This window comes from Centropristis striata, chromosome 22, assembly GCF_030273125.1.
Source record: "Centropristis striata isolate RG_2023a ecotype Rhode Island chromosome 22, C.striata_1.0, whole genome shotgun sequence".
Classification (NCBI taxonomy): Eukaryota; Metazoa; Chordata; class Actinopteri; order Perciformes; family Serranidae; genus Centropristis; species Centropristis striata.
The window spans coordinates 26,172,356-26,191,926 of NC_081538.1; the positions used below are offsets into that span (position 1 = coordinate 26,172,356).

The following is a 19,571-nucleotide window of genomic DNA, read 5'->3' on the forward strand; positions in this document are numbered from 1 at the left end:
CTTGTATTGGATTGGATTTTTTGTTGTGATTCAGTTATGTAAAGCACTTTGGTCAACCTTGGTTGTATATAAAGTGCTCCATAAATAAACGTGACCTTGACCTTGACCTTTCAGGGGACTCGAGGATTTTTACATATATGGAGCAGAACAAAAAGAAATAAGACAAGAGAAGAGAATAATAGTACCAAAGTTTGCAGAGGATATCAGAGTAACTGACTGAGTCTTTAGGCCTTAGTGAACATGGAGGTTTTTAGAGGTATTCGGCGCATAAAGAGGTCAAATCTAGATAAGAAAGTAACCTTTTATGGTTCGACCCATTTGTGCCTGCAACTGTATTTTTAAAATTTCCTTTGGAAGTCTATTATTATTCATTATAGTATTGTCTGGGCCTGAATCACAATGTGAAGAAATCTTTTATATCTGTGGAACCATTCAACTGAAAAGTGAGTTTTTGTTATTAAAATGTATCTAGGCGTTTGGTGGATGGGACTCCTGTTTTTTTTCTATATATTTCTTCAGATTTTAGGAGAACAGTAGTCCCATGTGCCCAAAGACTAAATAGATGAAAAAGAAATTTAATAAAGGCTGTTTCTCAAAAACTAAAACTACCTGGAGCACTCAATTAAACTGCTAAAAACCTGTTTTGCAATGCTGACGTGTTTAATACAACCGTTTTCTAAGTTGTTGAGGGTTTTTTTAAAGATATATTTCTCCCATTTGTACTATTTCAACCCCAATTCGAAAAACGTTGGGACACTGAAATTGCTCCATTTTTTTCTTTGTTAGTATATATTTACAATAATTAGTTTGAACATCAGTTCAACATAAATATACTGCTTTTGAACAGTTTTCTATTGAATATATGTCATAACAGATTGGAAAAATATTGCATTTTGTTTGATTTATATTATCAGTTTTTGAATCAGGGTTTAAGCTTACACAAAACTCAAAAGAAGCCTTTATTTTCCCCAATTTTATCAATTGAAACAGCTGTAAGCAGCCCAAATCATGGACATCTGTGCAGTGTTGGTAGTCAGAACCTGACCCAAATAATAAAGCTATTCTACCAAACTATTGACTTAAAATATAGTATTAAAATATAGTTCCTGTCCCTGAATAGGACAAGCCTTGCCTTGATTGTTTGGAGGATATTTTCACTTTATTTGTGGAGAAAATGTGACTGATTTGTGACCAGATTTGTGTGTCCACAATGTGACACACAGACACACCTGCCAGGTGGATTAGAGTCTGTGAGTCGTGCTGAAAAGCAGACTTCCAGCCCATTTGCATGAGGACATGTGGTTTCTGAGAGCTTCCTGTTTCCCACAGTGCAACACTCTTATATAATTCCTGCATCTCTTCATTCGACTGCTCTGATATCGACCTCCTTCCCCCTAAAATACTCCGCTCACATTCCAAGGAAGACGTGGAGCGGCCTTCAGAGTCCTGCATGTTTTTCCTGTTAGTCACTTAAACACACACACACATACACACGTACACACGTACACACGCATTTAAAAAATTAAAAAAAATGCTCCACAAACTGAGACACTTGTTGGAGTCGGTGAAACGTTGCCAAATGAGTCACAGTCACAGAATGAGTGGAGCGCCGTGCGAGCTGACATTCCCTGCAGCGCTGATTAGCATCAAGCTGAAGTGAAAATGAAATGTAGTCCATACACTGAAACATGCTGATAAAGAAAAACAGGTTCAGGCTCACTCAAGTGTTTCTGTTACATTTCTTTTGTTCTGTAGAGCCACAAGAGCACGTTAGTCTGGTGCCTCACGTAGAGACACAGATTGGATTTTTAATTTTTCAATCATTTTTGCTGTGTTAAACCATGTGGTGTAGTTTTTTTTTGCAATATAATATTGTAGTATAATAATAAACTGTGTATCTAAAACATGGACATTTAGACCCTTAAGGACAAAAATGTCTTATTTTCTCATGCTTTCAGTCTAGAGCCCTGGCTTCAAAATGATAGTTTTACTGTTTTCCATCAGATTGAGACATTTTGTCATGTTTGTCCTACGGGACAAATATATTTAACTTTCCTGGTTTCCACTGCTTTGTTATTATTTGAGGCAATGCATCAAAATCAGTTTGTTGCTCATCATTGACATATCTCAGACTGTGAAAAAGAATCTATCTATCTATCTATCTATCTATCTATCTATCTATCTATCTATCTATCTATCTATCTATCTATCTATATATAGAGAGAGAGATATAGAGATATAGATATATAAACAATGGTATATATATTTATATTTATTATTTTTATTTACATTTTTTTTAAATTAATTTTGTATTCCTTTTCTCTCTCTCTTTTCTTATGGTGCTTTTATTTCTTAATTTATCTTATTTTATTTCTTTGTAATCGGTTTCAATGTATGTTGAACTTATGACTAGAATTTTAAAGTAAAGGTTTTTCAAGGTAGGTTTTTGTCATAAAAAAAGTATATCAAATGTATTTTTTAAAGATAACTTTGTTTGTCAAAATTGTAAACAAACAGTTTTTTTTTCTTTCAATACAAAAAAACAAAAAAATACATATTGCTCATGATCAGCATATTCCAGACTTTAAAAAAAGTAAAAAAAATAAAAAAAATCCTCCTAACATCAATCTAGACTGATGAATAGAACTACAGGTGTGTTTCTGATGAGGGTGAACTGAAGCCTTTTCTTGTTTGTGTTGAAAACAGCTTTCTTATTATAGTTATTATCAGGGTTCCTACAGCTTAAAGCAAGTAAGGTTTAAGACTTTTAGAGATTTTTTTAATACCATGGAATTCAATTTAAGACCAATTTTACAATTATCAAAAGAAACAAGAAAGGAGAGAGGAAAAAAGCACAAAGCCACATAAATGACTTGGGGTTTAGGGGACAAGTTTGCCTAAAATGTGTATTGTTACATAAAACAAACTATTTTTGTCTTGTGGCAGAGTCAGACTAGAGCAGAACTGAAAAATGTCTGGTGTTTGTTTCTGGATTTTGTTGCCGATTTTCTGTGACTCATTTAATTTTTTACTTTTTTTGTGCATAAAATACATCAAGGTTCATACACTTTTCCAGTGATCGAATTCAAGCACTTTTTAAGGACTTTCAAGGTCCATTTTCAAGTTTTTCCAGGACCTTTCAACGGTTGTAAGTTGCATGTTTTAGATGAGTACTTACATGCTAAAAGGGGTAATTTCAGTCAACCATTCCAACAGAGACGCTTTTAACAACCAAAGGTACAGTTTGCTAATCTCAATATTCAATTTAGTATTTTTTTCATTGAACATGCGGTTATCTACAGTCAGACTGAAAGAGAAATACAGTAAGAATTTCAAGCATTTTCAAGCACTTTATCCAAAATCCAAGCACTTTTCAAACCATGAAAATCCGTATGAACCTGATACATGCACAGCCTCGCATGCATTGCCTTGTATTGGTCAGTCCTGCTGGGAAATCTTGCTTACATAGCTACATTTTGTTGGTTTTTGCACTTCCCTATGCTTTAAGCATCCCGACTGGTAATAACACAATAGAGCTGTTGGTTCTGATAACCTGATCTGCATCATGGTGATGGGACAGGCACTCTGTACTTATTCATTCATTATCGCTAACCGCTCTCGGGTCGCCCAATCACAGGGCTGACACATAGACACAGACAATCACACTCTCATTCACTCCTACAGGCAATTTAGAGTCACCAATTAAACCTAAGGGTAACACTGTACAATAACCATCATTTATAAATGGTAAACAGATTGTTTGTTAATGTTTAATCATCATTTGTAAACGTACAGTACAGGCCAAAAGTTTGGACACACCTTCTGATTCAATGCGTTTTCTTTATTTTCATGACTATTTACATTGTAGATTCTCACTGAAGGCATGAAAACTATGAATGAACACATATGGAATTATGTACTTAACAAAAAAGTGTGAAATAACTGAAAACATGTCTTATATTTTAGATTCCTCAAAGTAGCCACCCTTTGCTTACTAGAATATAAGACATGTTTTCAGTTATTTCACACTTTTTTGTTAAGTACATAATTCCACATGTGTTCATTAATAGTTTTGATGAATCACAATGTCAATAGTCATGAAAATAAAGGAAACGCATTGAATGAGAAGGCGTGTCCAAACTTTTGGCCTGTACTGTATATAGGCCATTTAGAATGGTAAATACATAATTTATTAATGTTTAACTAACTAAATCATTTATAAATGTCAAATAGATGGTATATTAATGTAAGCTTATAGTTACTTTGCCATTAACAAACAATTACATTACAATTATCGTAAATAATTATGTTTATTAATAGTTTTAGTTGCACTCATTTTAACATTTTTAACACCATATTAAGTATGACATTATTCATATTCACCTTTAAGAAATTGGTTGAAAACATTTGAAGACATTTTAATATGTATAGCACTTTGTAAATGTTTAATAATTGGTTTATAAACCATCTATAAACATCACTTAGTTGGTTATTGTAAAGTGTTACCAACCTAAGCTGCATGTTTTTGGACTGTGGGAGGAAGCCGGAGAACCTGGTGAGAACCCACGCTTACTTATTATTTTTAAATAGATCTTACCAATTTTTTGTTAATTTTACAATGCAGCATCAGAAAAAGAGACTGATAAAATTCTACTTCCTGTCTTTGCATTTTAAAGACATTTGAAAGACTGATTGAAGAGCTTTAAATACCAGTTCAGGTCTTCCTTTAGAGTCATTAATTCGCTGCCTTTTTAAGACTTTTTACTGCTCTGCTGCAACTCTGCGTCCTAATCCCTTTTTAAATCAGAGATTTGAGTAAACACAGCCGACAGTTAGCCCCGCAGAGGCTGCTCAGGACTTTAAATACATAATTGACTTATGAGCTCAAATCAATAAATCCTCTGGAGGCAGATCTGGACTCCAGAGGTCCGGCCCCAATCAAATCAACAACTAAGGAATTTTTCTGGCGAATAAATCAACGTTTTCCTGCAAAAGTAGCGTGAACACTGAGTGTCTCTGTGGCCTTGTTTAATAATAGTGTTTTTTCCTGTGAGACTATTTTCTTTCCTTGCTGCTGCTGCTGCTGGACTTTGCAGGAACACACACACACACACACACACATGCACTCAGTGTACAGTGTTGATCTCGCGTGTGCAGAAATAGATAAACTATTTTTACAGATCCTGCTGAGATTACTCATGAAGCCATTTAGAGCTCAGCAGAGAGGTAGTAGCTGCAGCTAAAACATGCAAACTTCAACCTCCTTCGCCCTTTTCTCCCCCTTCTCCCCCGTCCTCCCTCCCCCAGCGTGCAGTTTTATTATACTGTCGTGCTTCTTTTTCTATATAAATAATGATCTATTTTTCTTCATTTCCATCCCAAAGGCAGCAGACACGTCGAGGTGAAAGCCTGACTTTCACATAACAATAAGTGCATAATTAACCTTGAGGGAGGCGCTCCTCCAAACACCCCCTCTTCCTCCTCACACGCTCCTCTCTCTCTCTCTCTCTCTCTCTCTCTCTCTCTCTCTCCGTGCTAACCTCCTCCCCCCTTCTCTCTCCTGCCTCCTTCTCCTCCTCCCGGGCTGCATCGAGCTGGCTGAAGCCTCCATGCAAATAATCCAGCATTAAAAAACACAAACAAATATGAAAATACGTGTATGAACGCTGATATTTGCATACCCTGCCAGCTCCTTCTCCTCTGTAAACACTCCCCGGCTCTCTGCTTATTTAAAAGCTTTACTTTGGATAATCAATGTTATAATTAAAGAAGAAGAATCGTCTCTGTGTTGGCTTTTTCCTTTTTTCTTTTTCTTTTTTGTGCCGCGATCACAGCAGTGCAACAGATTCTAATCAGAGTTAATGGGAGCAAATTAGGCTTGATTCCCCCTCCGTCTTCTGCAGTCATTATGCGCTGGCATGGAGATGAACAGCCCCGAACGCACCGGGTTACAAAGCCAAGTCAATTCAAACAATTACCTACTTCCATTTTAAACTGATGGCCTTTCCCGTAATGACTGCAGCGCGCGGCCGCATGTAAAATGTCACACGGCGCAATTTGTCTGTTTGTTGAGAGGAGTGTGTGGCTGAATTAGAGCCGGACACTTTCAGACGACATATTGTTAACACGTTTATAGCCTCTTCACGACAGGGCAGGGGATATTAGAGCAATCAGTGTAAATATGAATTACCTTCGTGATGTGTTTGTGGTGAGAGCTAAAGAGCCCCACAGGAGCAGAGCACTGGGAGTGGAGAGGTGTGTGTGCGTGTGTGTGTGTGTGTGTGAGACATTTAGGTCTACTCTCCATTCATTAAAAACCTACGCAAGATGTACAGAGAAGTAGCATTTCTGAAGTGTAGAAATAGTCCAAACCACCGTTATCTTTTCTCTCTTCAAAGCCTCCAGACTCCTTTGACAAAAACATCTCTGTCAGTTAGTTTCTTTGTGTTATTGTGTGACTTTGGTGATCCAAACTAACGATTTAAGTCACACAATAACACAAACAAACAAGGGATGGGAATGATTAATCGATGATCGATTAATGGTCGTTAAGAATTTGGTCGATCACGTGTATTTTTTAATCGATCTGTGTATTTTTTAAATTTTAACTTTAATCTCTGACTGCGTATCAGTTTCACTGAACTGAAACACGCTGAGCGTTCAGTTCTGCGGCCGTACGTCAATCAGCCAATGAGCTGAGAATTAAGTTGGATAAAGCTACAGTTTGCAAACTGAAAGTTGCAATAACAACTATAAAACACACAGAAATACAAGAGTATTAGTTTGAGCCAAACTAGCTTACTGTATCAAACCTTGCTGGCATGAATTACTGAGTTTAATTTGATCCAAAAGTCATTTAAACACAAAACACAAACAGACCAACCAATTGAGACTGGCATAGACCAGCAGCTTCTATGTTGTGCAAAGTAAAATGAATGTTTTTGTCAAAGGAGTCTGGTGGCTTTAAAGAGAGCATGGATGGACAGCAACATGTATTCACTTCCTGTTTGGAAAAGACTGTCTGACAGCAAGGTCAGGCAGTTAAGAAACGGAAGAAAAACATTACATACATGCAAGAACTGCAGAATAAGCAGCTGTATGGTGCAGGCATCTATCTATCTATCCATCTATCTATCTATCTATCTATCTATCTATCCATCCATCTATCCATCTATCCATCCATCCATCCATCTATCCATCTATCCATCTATCTATCTATCCATCCATCTATCCATCTATCCATCTATCTATCTATCCATCCATCTATCCATCCATCCATCTATCCATCTATCCATCTATCCATCCATCTATCCATCTATCTATCCATCTATCCATCTATCCATCTATCTATCCATCTATCTATCCATCTATCTATCCATCTATCTATCTATCCATCTATCCATCTATCTATCCATCTATCTATCCATCTATCCATCTATCCATCTATCCATCTATCTATCTAAGTAAATGAATAAGCTGCTTCTCAGACATACTTCTGCTTTAATATCACACTTTGCATAACAAGTCAAATTAAATATTTTGACTGTCAAATCACACGTGTCACCGTAATAAATATTCAACACGTTTTCATATCAACAGCTCATAACAACAGAAATCTTCTACTGTTGTTTGATAATTTCTCAGTCTGAAATATTCTGTAAATCCCTAGAGACAAGCTGATATCTCGGCCTTTAGGGACTCTGTGAATGAGCATTTTATCACATTATGTAGACTTAATCAAGAAAAACACATTGATTCATAATAATATAATAGTTAGTTGGAGCCAGTGGTGAAATGTAACTAAATACATTTACTCAAGTACTGTAATTAAGTACAATTTTGAGGTACTTGTACTGCACTTGAGTATTTCCATTTTATGTAACTTCTATTCCACTTCATTTAAGGTAAATATTGAACTTTTTACTCCACTACATTTAGCCGACAGATTGAAATACTTTTCAAATCGAGATTTTTCATAAAAACATGATAAATTTAAAGTGATTAGACATTTTATTTTCAAATTAAACCTCATGACAGTATATTAAATAGTTAAAATGAGCCCTGTCTTTATTAAATGAAAACACAACTTACTTAAATGCATCAATTATTATATTCTAATAATATATTTGGAATATCTTAAACAATCTGAGTGGGTCTATTGTGTTTAACGAGTACTTTTACTTTTGATACTTTCAGTACATTTTCTGATACTTTTTGTACTTTTACTTCAGAAGGGTGATTCTCATGAAGCCAGTCTAAGTTCTGTCTGTGAAGATTATTAGGACATTATTAAACTAAATATATTTCACTTTTATATGAATGTATGAAATAATATAATCAAATATAATGGTTTTAACAATGTATTGTATTGTATTTAACAATGAAAATTGATGATAAAAAATGGTTAAATGTTACGGTAATGATAGAATTGTTTGCATTAAAATATTTCTATATTTTAATAAAATACATTTTGGTGATACCAGCTACCCTTGAGCATATTTAAGTGCTTGCCAAAGGAAGAAAAAAAAACCTTTTGTTGTTTTTTTTCGTATTTAAAAATGTGTTACGGTAATGAATTTTGCTCAGTGTCTCTAAAAATGTCAGAAAATACCTTAAATTTTTTTAAAATAGATTATAAATTGATATTAAACAGTGACTTTAGATTGTATATGTTGTAAAGGGTCAAATAAAATATGTATTCAATGCTCTTGGATTTTTGCTCTGTGCTGCACCATGTTCATGAGAATTAGTACTTTTGCTTTAAGGGATCTGAATAGTTCTTCCACCACTGGTTGGAGCCTGAAATCATTATTTTTCTTGTAGTAAAAGGTTAAAACCAACACACGTCTCTGGTGGGCCTTTTGTCTCAAAGCATGAATCCATCTTTAGCATCACAAGGGTCACACCCAGACTAAAGCAGCCCTCTCTATATTTTCTCACCACAGTGTTAGTGTCAGCCTGAATATGCAGCCTCGCTCTTAAAACACCACACACACACACACACACACAGAGTGAGACACACACACGTGCAGAGCAGAAGACGGCTCTATCTGGGAGCATCATCTCCAGCAGGCTCTGGCAGGAAGCAGTGTGGTGAATTCATTATGCAAATCATCTCTGTCGGATCTGTTCAGCAAGCAGCTACCTTACCACATGACCAAACTTGTGATGTAGCTTTAAAGAGCTCTTTACATGAATGGATGAATGTTAGCGACACACATGCACACACACACACACACACACACACACACACACACATGCATGCACACAGGACTCCGTCTTAACAAGATTTCCTCCCTGAGCTCGACCCCCGAGGCTTCATATACACTGAAACCACCAGAAATCTGTAGAGGAGGCTGACTTATGGTGGATTTCAAGGTATAATATACAACTTGCATTAACCCATTTAAGGCGGGAAAGCATTAGCGCATTTCTACCATTAAAACCGGGAGCGATGTTGCGTTATTCTACCATTAAAGCCGGTAAAAGCTGATACGTCGCAGTATTTGTAGTTTTTTCCACCTATTTTCAGTCTCTTGGCCAATGAAATGCATCAGAATACATGTGGGAGTGTCGCAATGCATCATGGGACTTTTCCAGAACTTTGAAATCATCACCAAAAAAAGACAGAAAATGACCAAAAAAAGACACAAAATGACTAAAATAAGACACAAAAAGACACAAAATTTTAACTTTTAGGTTCACCTGCTAGGGAGCATTTCGCATTACTCTAAATTCAAAACTTGCTTAACATTTATCATGCAATTTTCTGTCTAAAATCGTTATAATATTTATAAGAAATGCACACAAACAAGTCCATTATTTCAATCTAAAGCCTGTTAATTTGTATTGAGTGAATTCATCTCAATTAAGAGTAATTTAATCTTATATTCCAACTGGAAAAAAAGGCTGTGAAGTCATTATAGGTGTGGTGGAAAAACTGTCTTTCAAATGACTTTTTAATTTCTAAAAATGAACCAAATTATGCAACAGAAGAGGCTGGAGGCTGGTGGGCTCTTCCTGCAAACAGAGACGCTGATTAATACGGGCGCTGATTTGATGAGCACAAAAGCTTTGCTGAACGCATCAGTTAGCAGAGGAGCATTTAAAGTGGAGGGAGCCTGTGTGTGTATTTGTGTGTGTGTGTGTGTGTGTGTGTGTTCTTGTTCTTCCGACATAGTGAGGACCGGAACACGTTTTTAACCAACAGAGTGAGGACATTTTTGCAAAGTGAGGACATTTCGGCCGGTCCTCACTTCTTTAAAGGCTTTTTTGAGATTTCAGACTTTGTTTTAAGGGTTAAAGGTTACATGATAATGATAATTAACTGAAACTGTATTGTGTGGTTACATAACTAACTAAAATTATAGTGAAAATGTCCTTCGTTTTTTGTCTTTGTCATCTTTTTTCATACATAATGAAGATGGATCAGGCAAAGGAAATAAAGGCAAAATTTACTGTGACCTCTTTTAATCTCCCACCCAACAAATACCCCATTACAAAAAAAACTACAACTAATAAAAACTAAACTAAAACTAAAGCATTTCAAAGAAATAAATACTGAACTAAAACTAGCAAACTCACTCTTAAAACTCATTAAAACTAACTGGATTTGAAAACAAAAATTCACAACAAAATTAAAACTAAAACTGATGAAAAATGCAAAACTATTATGACCTTCCAAGGGAATTCACTGTTCCAATGAGGGTCCTCACAAAGATATAAGTACAAGAATGTGTGTGTGTGTGTGTGTGTCATGAGTGAGTAAGCAAGTTTGACGAGGGATTTAGCTTGTTTGGTTTTATGAGGCTCGTCCAATCCAAACACTTATCTGTATTCAGGTTTTGCACCTTCTCCCAAACTGGGAGGGTAAAAAAAAAACAACTGGTGAGATGGTGATTGAGAGGAAATGAGAAACCTGCAGATTTAAAAACATTTTTGGAAGCGAGCTTGTTCAAAACCGCCGTGCTGCTTTCTGTAGAGCAGCCAATCAGACGGTGGTTTGGTTCAGAGTCATAGTGAAACTGTGTGAAGCGCTCCGGGTGGAAGAATCACAGCCCAGCTTCAGTTTGATGCAAATAAACCTTCCCTAATTAATCTGTTTTACTCTGGTTTCTTTTGATTATTTTACCGTTTTCATCTGCATTGATCTTTTATTTCCTGACACTTTATATCACTGTTTTAACCCTTTTGAGTTTAAGCTATTTTGGCCGTTTTTTACTTTTTTATATTATTTTTTTCAGCAAAACCTCACCTAAAGTCAAGAAAAAAAACATTAGACCAGCCTTGTTTTCTTCTATTTCTTGCTCATTTTAATGCCTGGTACAACTAAAGGTACATTTGGTTGGACAAATATAATGATAACAACAAAAATAGCTCAAACGAGTTTAATTTAAGATCTAATATCCAGCCATTTTTCATGGTTTTCTTGATAACGATTTTGGTTATTATCAAGAAAACCATGGAGAATGTCTAGATATCAGATCTTAAATTAAACTCTTATCAGCTATTTTTGTTGTTATCATTATATTTCTCCAAACAAATGTACCTTTAGTTGTACCAGGCATTAAAATGAGCAAGAAATAGAAGAAAAAGGGCCATCTAATCTTTTTTTCCATGAAAAATTGAATATAACACAAGACCAATTTTAAAAGTACACTGAAAAAAAGAGATTTTTTTTTGGCCCTGTAATTATTATTTCAATCATCTATATAAATTCTACAAAGAAAGATGAATTCAGTGCTTTTACTTTAAAATAGCAGTTTTTCATGTAGTGCATTACTTAGTGATTGTTATTTTGTGTCCTCAGTTTTGAATGTAAATTTAATAATTTGTTCCAAGTAATATTCACTAAACCAGTTCATTGGCTTAATTAGTTGATATTTCCAAGTAAAATGTAACTGAGGGACATCAGTGAATCGGCAATTTACTTGTTTATTTTCATTAAAAAAATAAGTGATTCTATTAAATAAACATTACTTAGAAACAGCCTGAGTAAAGATTACAAACACTTTCTGTGTGGAAAAACTTGCCTAGCTTTTTTAAAAGTAAATGTCACTCCAATTTTTTTCAGTGTATGTTTAATATGGAAATGTTGGCCTCTGAAAAGTATGTCATCTATATGACTCAATACTTGGTTGGGGCTATTTGGGACTTTTCCATCATATTCTAATGTATTGAGATGCACCTGTACATTGCGATCTAGAGTTAAATGCATCAATGTGGTTCACTTTAAATGAAGAGGACAGATCTATGAAGAACTTCTGCGCCCTTATTTTAAAAAAAAATGTATTATTACTATTTTTCTTTTTGTGTGTGTTGTTGTTGTTTGTTCAATGTTGTCTCATTGTGACTACATGGGTGGAAGTGTACTTACGTGTGTGTACGGTCATAACAAGTTATGTATGTTAATAATGGTAATAATAAGTTTATAAACTGCATTACTATGTGTGATACATACATATATATACTGTGCCTTGCAAAAGTATTCATACCCCTTGGAATTTTCACCCTTTTGTTGCTTTTACACATGAAATCATGGTCGATATAATTTGGCATTTTTTAAAAAGAATTTGCAAAAAATCCCACTTTAATATTAAAGTGAACACAGATTTTTACAAAACAGTATCAATTAATTAAAAGTCTTTTTGCAAATTCTTTAAAAAAAAAAAGCCAAATTATATTAACCATGATTTCATAGCAACAAAAGGGTGAAAGATCCAAGGGCTATGGATAGTTTTGCAAGGCACTGTAAATATAATTGTTGTTATATAACTGAATATAGTAAATTAACTGAGGGAAAAGGGATTTAATAAGCTTTGACTCCTTTTGAACACTAATAAGTGTTGTCTTGTGGTTGTTTCATTTTGTGTTGTTGTCTTGTATTTATTGTTGTTCGTTTGTTTTTAATTGTTCATCTTTTATTTTGTGTTCAAATAAATTCTCAATCAATCAACCCTATAAACACTTTAACCATAGATGTTCAGGTATGAAGGGTGATGACGTGGCTCTAACAGCCACAAACGTCTGCACAGACCCCCGACTGCTAAGAAAAGTCTTTTTGGTTCATTGTGAAACTGTGGCGGGCGTCGTAGACGGAGGGAAACACGAGATTAGTCAGGAAAATGAGAACTGTGTGAGTTTTATAGCGGTCGGGTTTATAGTAGCTGCATCATGTTACGGTATACCTGGGTATTTAGAAAAACCCCAAAAGTGGAAAGATTTAACAAAGACTATATATGGGAGAGTTTTTGCTCCCTTGGGGTAGTCGCTGGGGGACTGCTGAGCAGTGCTGACCCTCCCGTGTAGAAAATGTATTTAATATTTTGAGGTTTTCTTTTGATGTAAATAGTTCTTGTGGTTGACCATAAGAAATGGTATTTTTTGCACCTTCAATTTTTTTGACTGCGGCTTGTCATTAATTTTGTAAGGCAGTTTCCCCTTACAAATTGGTTTTTGGGGGAATTTTCCAGTATGCCAAACGGCAACCTACCCTCACTCTGAGTCAGAGTGTGACAAGAGGTTTGGTGGGTCTTGTTTTGTTGCAGATTGAATGAAGTGTGTTTTAGTCTCAGTTCGGTGGAAGAGAGAGAAGAGAATGTAGAAGTTGTACTTTTGTTTGTATTTTCAGTTTAATAAGATAAAACAGGTGTTAAAGTCAAGAGCTTGTGCAACACTTGTCGACCCTCAAACGATCTCTGAGCATAAACAGCCTAAGATTGTCTCCTCTGGGTCAAAGATATTATTAGAATATTTACTTTATTTCATTTTTTATTAAATTATTATTATATTATATTCATTTTTGATTAGCTGATCTAATTCCTTCCTCTTGGTCTTCGGGGAGAAAGAGAGAGACACATGCTGTGGTGGAAGAAGTACTCAGATCCTTTACTTCAGTAAAAGTACTAATACCTCACTGTTAAATTAATCCACTACAAGTAGAAGTCCTGCATTCAAAACCTTACTTAATTACAAAGTATCAGCATTAAAATATACTTAGACCAGGGGTCTCTAACTCTAATTACCTGGGGGCCGCTGGAGGAAGTATCAACATGACCAAAAAAAGACACAACATTAAAAAACTAGCTGAATTTGAAAACAAAAAATCACAACGAAACTAAAACTAAAACTAATGAAAAATCCAAAACTATTATAACCTTGGTTTGTTCATGTGTTGAAATGTTGATATGCAAAAGCCTTTAAATGTCGTTGTTGTTGTTGTTTTTAATGTCTGTATCTAAAACGCCTCTTTGTTATCGGTTTAATCAGCCAGCGACACATTTTAACCACAGCGGTTCTTAAACTTCTGACCTTTTTTTCATTTGACACTGGCGACATGTTTTTTATGTTTTTTTCTAGTACAACAGGACTCAGTTTGTTTGTTCCACATGAGAGGAGGAGGAGGAGGAGGAGGAGGAGGAGGAGGAGGCGTCTTTATCAGAAGCATCTCAGTGTTTCTCACTGAGCTGCTGCGTTTTGCACTAGTTATCATACGAGCACAGCTTGACACAGACAGCAGCGTGTGTGTGTGTGTGTGTGTGTGTGTGTGTGTGTGTATGTGTGTGTGTGTGTGTGTGTGTGTGTGTGTGTGTCTGTGTCTGTGTGTGTGTGTGTGTGTGTGTGTGTGTGTGTGAGATCACTCTGCTAAGGCACACTCAGCTAGAAAAGGAGTCACATGCAAGAGGAGGCAAGGCAACTGAGCTGTGAGTTCACTTCCTGTGTTGAGAGGTGAAAATAGGAGGAGGAGGAGGAAGGAGAAGAGGAGGAGGGGGAGAGGAGGTGGAGAGGAAGAGGAGGTGAAGAAGGTAGAAGAGGAGGGGGAGGTAGAGGAGGAGAGAGAAGAGAGGAGGAGGGAGGAGGAGGAGCGGTGGAGGAGGAGGGAGGAGGAGGTGGAAGAGGAAGAGGAGGTGGAGGAGGAGGAGGAGATGGAAGAGGAGGAAGAAGAGACGTGGAGGAGTAGGTGGAGAGGAGGTGGAGGAGGAAGAAGAAGAGAGGTGGAGGAGGAAGGAGAAGAGAGGTGCAGGAGGAGGAGGAGGTAGAGGATGAGGAGAAGGAAGTGAAGGAGGAGGAGGAACAGAGGTGCAGGAGGGGGAGGAGGAAGAAGAAGAGAGGTGGAGGAGGAAGGAGAAGATTGAGGAGCACGAGCAGGAGGTGCAGCAGCAGGAGCAGGAGGAGAACACTGTCCATGCAGCTGTGAGTCTACCAGTGTTGGTCTGTTAGCTGCTACATTAGCAGGCAGGCGAGTTAGTCAGAGTCTGTTAGAGCTGCTTACCTTTTCTTAGGTAAACGTTATCTGAGAAACAAAACAAACAAACAAACAAAAAAAAGGAAACAAATAAAACAGGTAACTGTGACACAGGTGACACACACTCTCTGTTTCTCTGTCTAACTGAGCAAAGACAACATGATGCAAAGCTCTGAAATGAAGCTACTTTTTGGTCGTATTCACACAAGTTGACAGTATCTTGCAGGATTCTCTTCAGGGAGTCTGGAGCTGCTTTATTTCACCAGCTACGCTTCATTTTGCATCATTAATCGTCAGATGTCAGCTGTCCTTCGTTATTAAAAGAGGAAAAGGGGGAATTTTTTTAATTTGAGTTTTCTGAGAGCCACAGGAAGAGACGGTCAGTGAAATAAATCAGTTTGTTATTGAGCTTCAGCTGCTCTCATGTTTCTAAATTCATCATCAAAAACAAGGACAAGGACAGAAAAATGTTCTCGAGAGAAAGAAACAAAATCTCATTCAAACATACACAAGAGTCCTTTTTATGGTGCTGTTGGGTTTGTGTTAATTTTGTGTAATTTACAGCTTTATCTGAATTTAAATCTTGTCTAATTTGTAAATTGAATTCAAAAAACATTGTTTTAACAAGGTGCACTACAGATTATGGATACAGGCTGTTCAGGTCTGACCAAGGGCCTTTATTACATGACATATATTTATGCTTAAAGAAGCATAAAATGCCCCCTAAAAATAGCAAATTTATAGAAATGTATGTATCTATATAGCCCAAAATCCTTATTATCCTCTTTATATTATGTACTACACATGGCACCCTTAATCCTCAGAAATAGCATATACTAAAATACTCAAAACACAGAATTTAAGTCCTCTGATATCTGAACATTATTCAGCCTTGTTTACAGTTATCTTGCTACTAGAAGCACAGCTCAATACTAATATTGATTTTTACCAGTTTTTGCTGCAACTCACAGCTCTATTTAGAAATTTAGAAAAAATCTGCAAGAAACAGTCGTACAAACAGAGTTATTCTTCAGTGACTTGTAATAATAATTAATATTTAGAGAAAAAAGTTGCAAATTTACTAGATTAAAGTGGCAAATCTACAAGAAAAAAGTCGCAGATTTAAGAGATTTAAAGTGGCAAATCTGTGCAAAAAAAGTCAGATTTACGAGAAAAAAGTGGGGAAAAGCAACTTTTTTGTCGCAGATTCACTTTAAATCTCATAAATCTGCACATTTTTTTCTCGTAGATTTGCCACTTTAATCTAGTAAACTTTTTTCTCAAAATATTACCCCCTCCCCCGGGTCCGTATGTTGTTTTTTTTTTACACATTCTGGCTGTATGTAATATCCTCCAATATTCTCTAGGGTTGAAATTTGGAATTGGAAGTATTTCAGTGAGTGCCCTATTAAGGGTTAAATGATTCATTGATGGACAGAAGTTTAATTGGCCACTGTTTCCATTTGTTGAGTCATTTTTGTCAGTTTTGCGCTGCTGATCTGGAGAAGAAGCCAGCGGCTGCACATGACTCTGACGTGATGCAAGAAGGCAACATGTGCCGTGTGCATGTGTTTTTTGTTTTTTAAGTAAAAGTGAAAGAAAAGAGTCAGCTGTGTGTCAGAGGGAGATTAGCAACAGCAGTTTGTGAGACATGTTTCTTTAGAAAATGCAACTGCAGATATTTTAGAAATAATCACCTCCGTTGTGCTCCATCTCTTACATCTTCAGTTAAGGCAGAGATGCTCACTGTGTCTTTAGTAGTTGCCGTTAGTATCGGTATAGAAAGTAAACCAGCTGAAGAAATTTAATTAGCAACTGCTTAGACATTTGCTTCATTATTTCAGTCGTTTTTTTTAACAGAAAATGCCTAAAATTCACTTTAAAATTAAACTTCAGACAACAGAAGAAATACAGCCGTGGAAAAAATGATTACACCCTTGTTTTCTTCAATTTTTGTTCATTTTAATGCCTGATACAACAAAAGGTACATTTGTTTGGACAAATATAATTATAACAACAAAAATAACTCATAAGAGTTTAATTGCAGAGCTGATATCTAGACATTTTCCATGGTTTTCTTGATAATAACCAAAATCATTATCTAGAAAACCATGTTAGATGTCTAGATATCAGCTCTTAAATTAAACTCTTATGAGTTATTTTTATTGTTATCATTATATTTTTCCAAACAACTTTAGTTGTACCAGGCATGAAAATAAACAAGAAATTGAATAGAGAGGGTGGTCTAATATTTTTTTCCATGGCTGTATGTCAGCTTGGTGAAAATTGTATAGGGTTTTTTGTTACTCATTGTGACTTTTTTTTCTTCGTGATTTAGACTTTTTTCTCATTTTGAATGATTTCTCGTTACTTCGACTTTTTCTTCTCATTTTGACCTTTTTTACGTGACTTTAACTTTTTTTGTCATTTTTACTTTTTTCCATGATTTCAACTTTTTTTTGTCATTTTGACTTCTTTCTCGTGACTTCAACTTGTATCTTTTCATTTTGACTTTTTTTCATGACTTCAACTTTTTTTCTCATTATTTTGACTATTTTCTCTTGACTTCAACTTTTTTCTTTTAATTTGGAACTTTTTTCCATCATTTGAACTTTTTTTGTAATTTTGACTTTTTTCCATGATTTCAACTTTTTTTCTCCCGCACTTACTGTTCTTGTTTAATTTCTGTTTTTTGTTATTGTCTTTTCTTATGGTGCATGATAAATACATTTAAAAAAATAATAATTGAAATACAGCATGCGACGAGCAGAAGAAAAGGCTTCTCCACTGCAGCATTGAAAGAAAATTCAACCTGTAGTGTCCCTGCTTGATAGATAATGGGCTGAGATGTAAAACAGACATTTATGAAGCGCCTGCTGCTGCAAAATGCAAGAGAGGAAGATGGTGAAAAGGACATATGGAGCCGGTGTGAGAGACGAGGACACCCGAGTCAGGTGGAAACGTATCCAGGTCGTCTCCACAACAACGGCCGGCGAACGCCATCCATCAGAGGAGAAGTGTCGGGAAAATAAACGGTCTGAACAAGGCGGGGGAGGCGAGTCATCAGTCTGAGGCGCCGCAGGTGGAAACGTTGTGATGTGGAGAGAGAGAGAGAGACAGCAGGACGAACGGCTGCTGGAGACGCTGAGCAGGACGCTTTATTTTGGAAAGAGGAGACGTGGCTGTGATGGCGAGGGCGTGATGTGTCGTAGATAAATGACAGTTGAGCCGTCCTGAGAATCAAAGCTCTCTGAGGGAAACCTGTCTTTCCACTGACTCTGTGAAGCGTTCTTTGAAGGGTGAAGGTGGGAGGTGTTCACCAGGTTTGTGAGGATTAAAGTCAAACTGAAACTCCTCAGTAAATACAGTGGATCAACTAGAAGCTGACCTGAGAAGTTTCCTTTCAGGCCCAAAGATTTAAAAGCTCTCAATCAGATTTACTTTCATTCAGGATGAAAAGGCTGAAGAAAAAGCAGCTGTGGGTAAAGTGCAAAGTGCATCACAAGGTTAAGTTAAGGCTGGAAAAAACTAGTATCGGTATAGAAAGTAAACCAGCTGAAGAAATTTAATTGGCAACTGCTTTGACATTTGCTTCATCATTTCAGTCGTTTTTTTAACAGAAAATGCCTAAATTTCACTGCTTCAAGCTTCCTTAAAGTGAATTATTGCTGGATTTAGTGATCATTTATCATTTAAACTGAAACTTTTTGATTCTTAGACCATTGTTTGTGCATCACAAGGCACAAATGTGTTCATATTTGCATATTATCATTGTAAGGCACAGTTAAGTTAAGGCTTATCATTTGATTTCTTTTAGTTTTTACGGATTTTTTTATGTTTGCTAAAATGTTTTTACCTCAAAAAACATTGTTTTAACAAAGTGCGCGAAAGTTTTCAACACACATTCACTGCTTCAAGCTTCTTTAAAGTGAGTTATTGCTGGATTTACTGATCATTTATCATTTAAATTGAAACTTTGTGATTCTTGTTCAGACCACACAAGAAATACAGTCATGGAAAAAAATAGTATCAGGATAGAAAGTAAACCAGCTGCTAAAGTTTTTCAACACAGACTATTCATGTCAGACTGAGGAGCTTTGTTACATGTTGTCACCTTCATAAAATAATTGCAATATTTCTTTGACAAAAATGTTTTTTTTCCCACCTAAATCCTCTCCTCATGATGCTGGCCATCATTTTTTTATGTTTTGTGAAAAACCTGAAAAAATGCATAAAATGCCCCTACAAAAATGCTGGTTTCATTTATATGGCCCAGAATCCTTTATTTTCCCCTTTAAAATATGTTCAGCACATGACACCCTCCCAA

At 36.1% G+C, this 19,571-nt stretch overlaps 1 protein-coding gene across 5 annotated transcripts in view; it reads right to left on the reverse strand.

Annotated features, from left to right (window-relative positions):
• Positions 1 to 19,571, reverse strand: part of sfmbt2 (Scm like with four mbt domains 2) — a 93,749-nt gene that overhangs the window by 32,270 nt on the left and 41,908 nt on the right. For 4 of the 5 annotated variants that reach the window (XM_059326397.1, XM_059326398.1, XM_059326400.1 and 1 more), the window contains one exon: positions 15,272 to 15,292. The exons of the other annotated variant lie outside the window; for it this stretch is intronic. In XM_059326397.1, the coding sequence (XP_059182380.1) occupies positions 15,272 to 15,292 (21 nt within the window). The remainder of the gene's footprint in view (positions 1 to 15,271; positions 15,293 to 19,571) is intronic. 5 annotated transcript variants of the gene reach the window in all.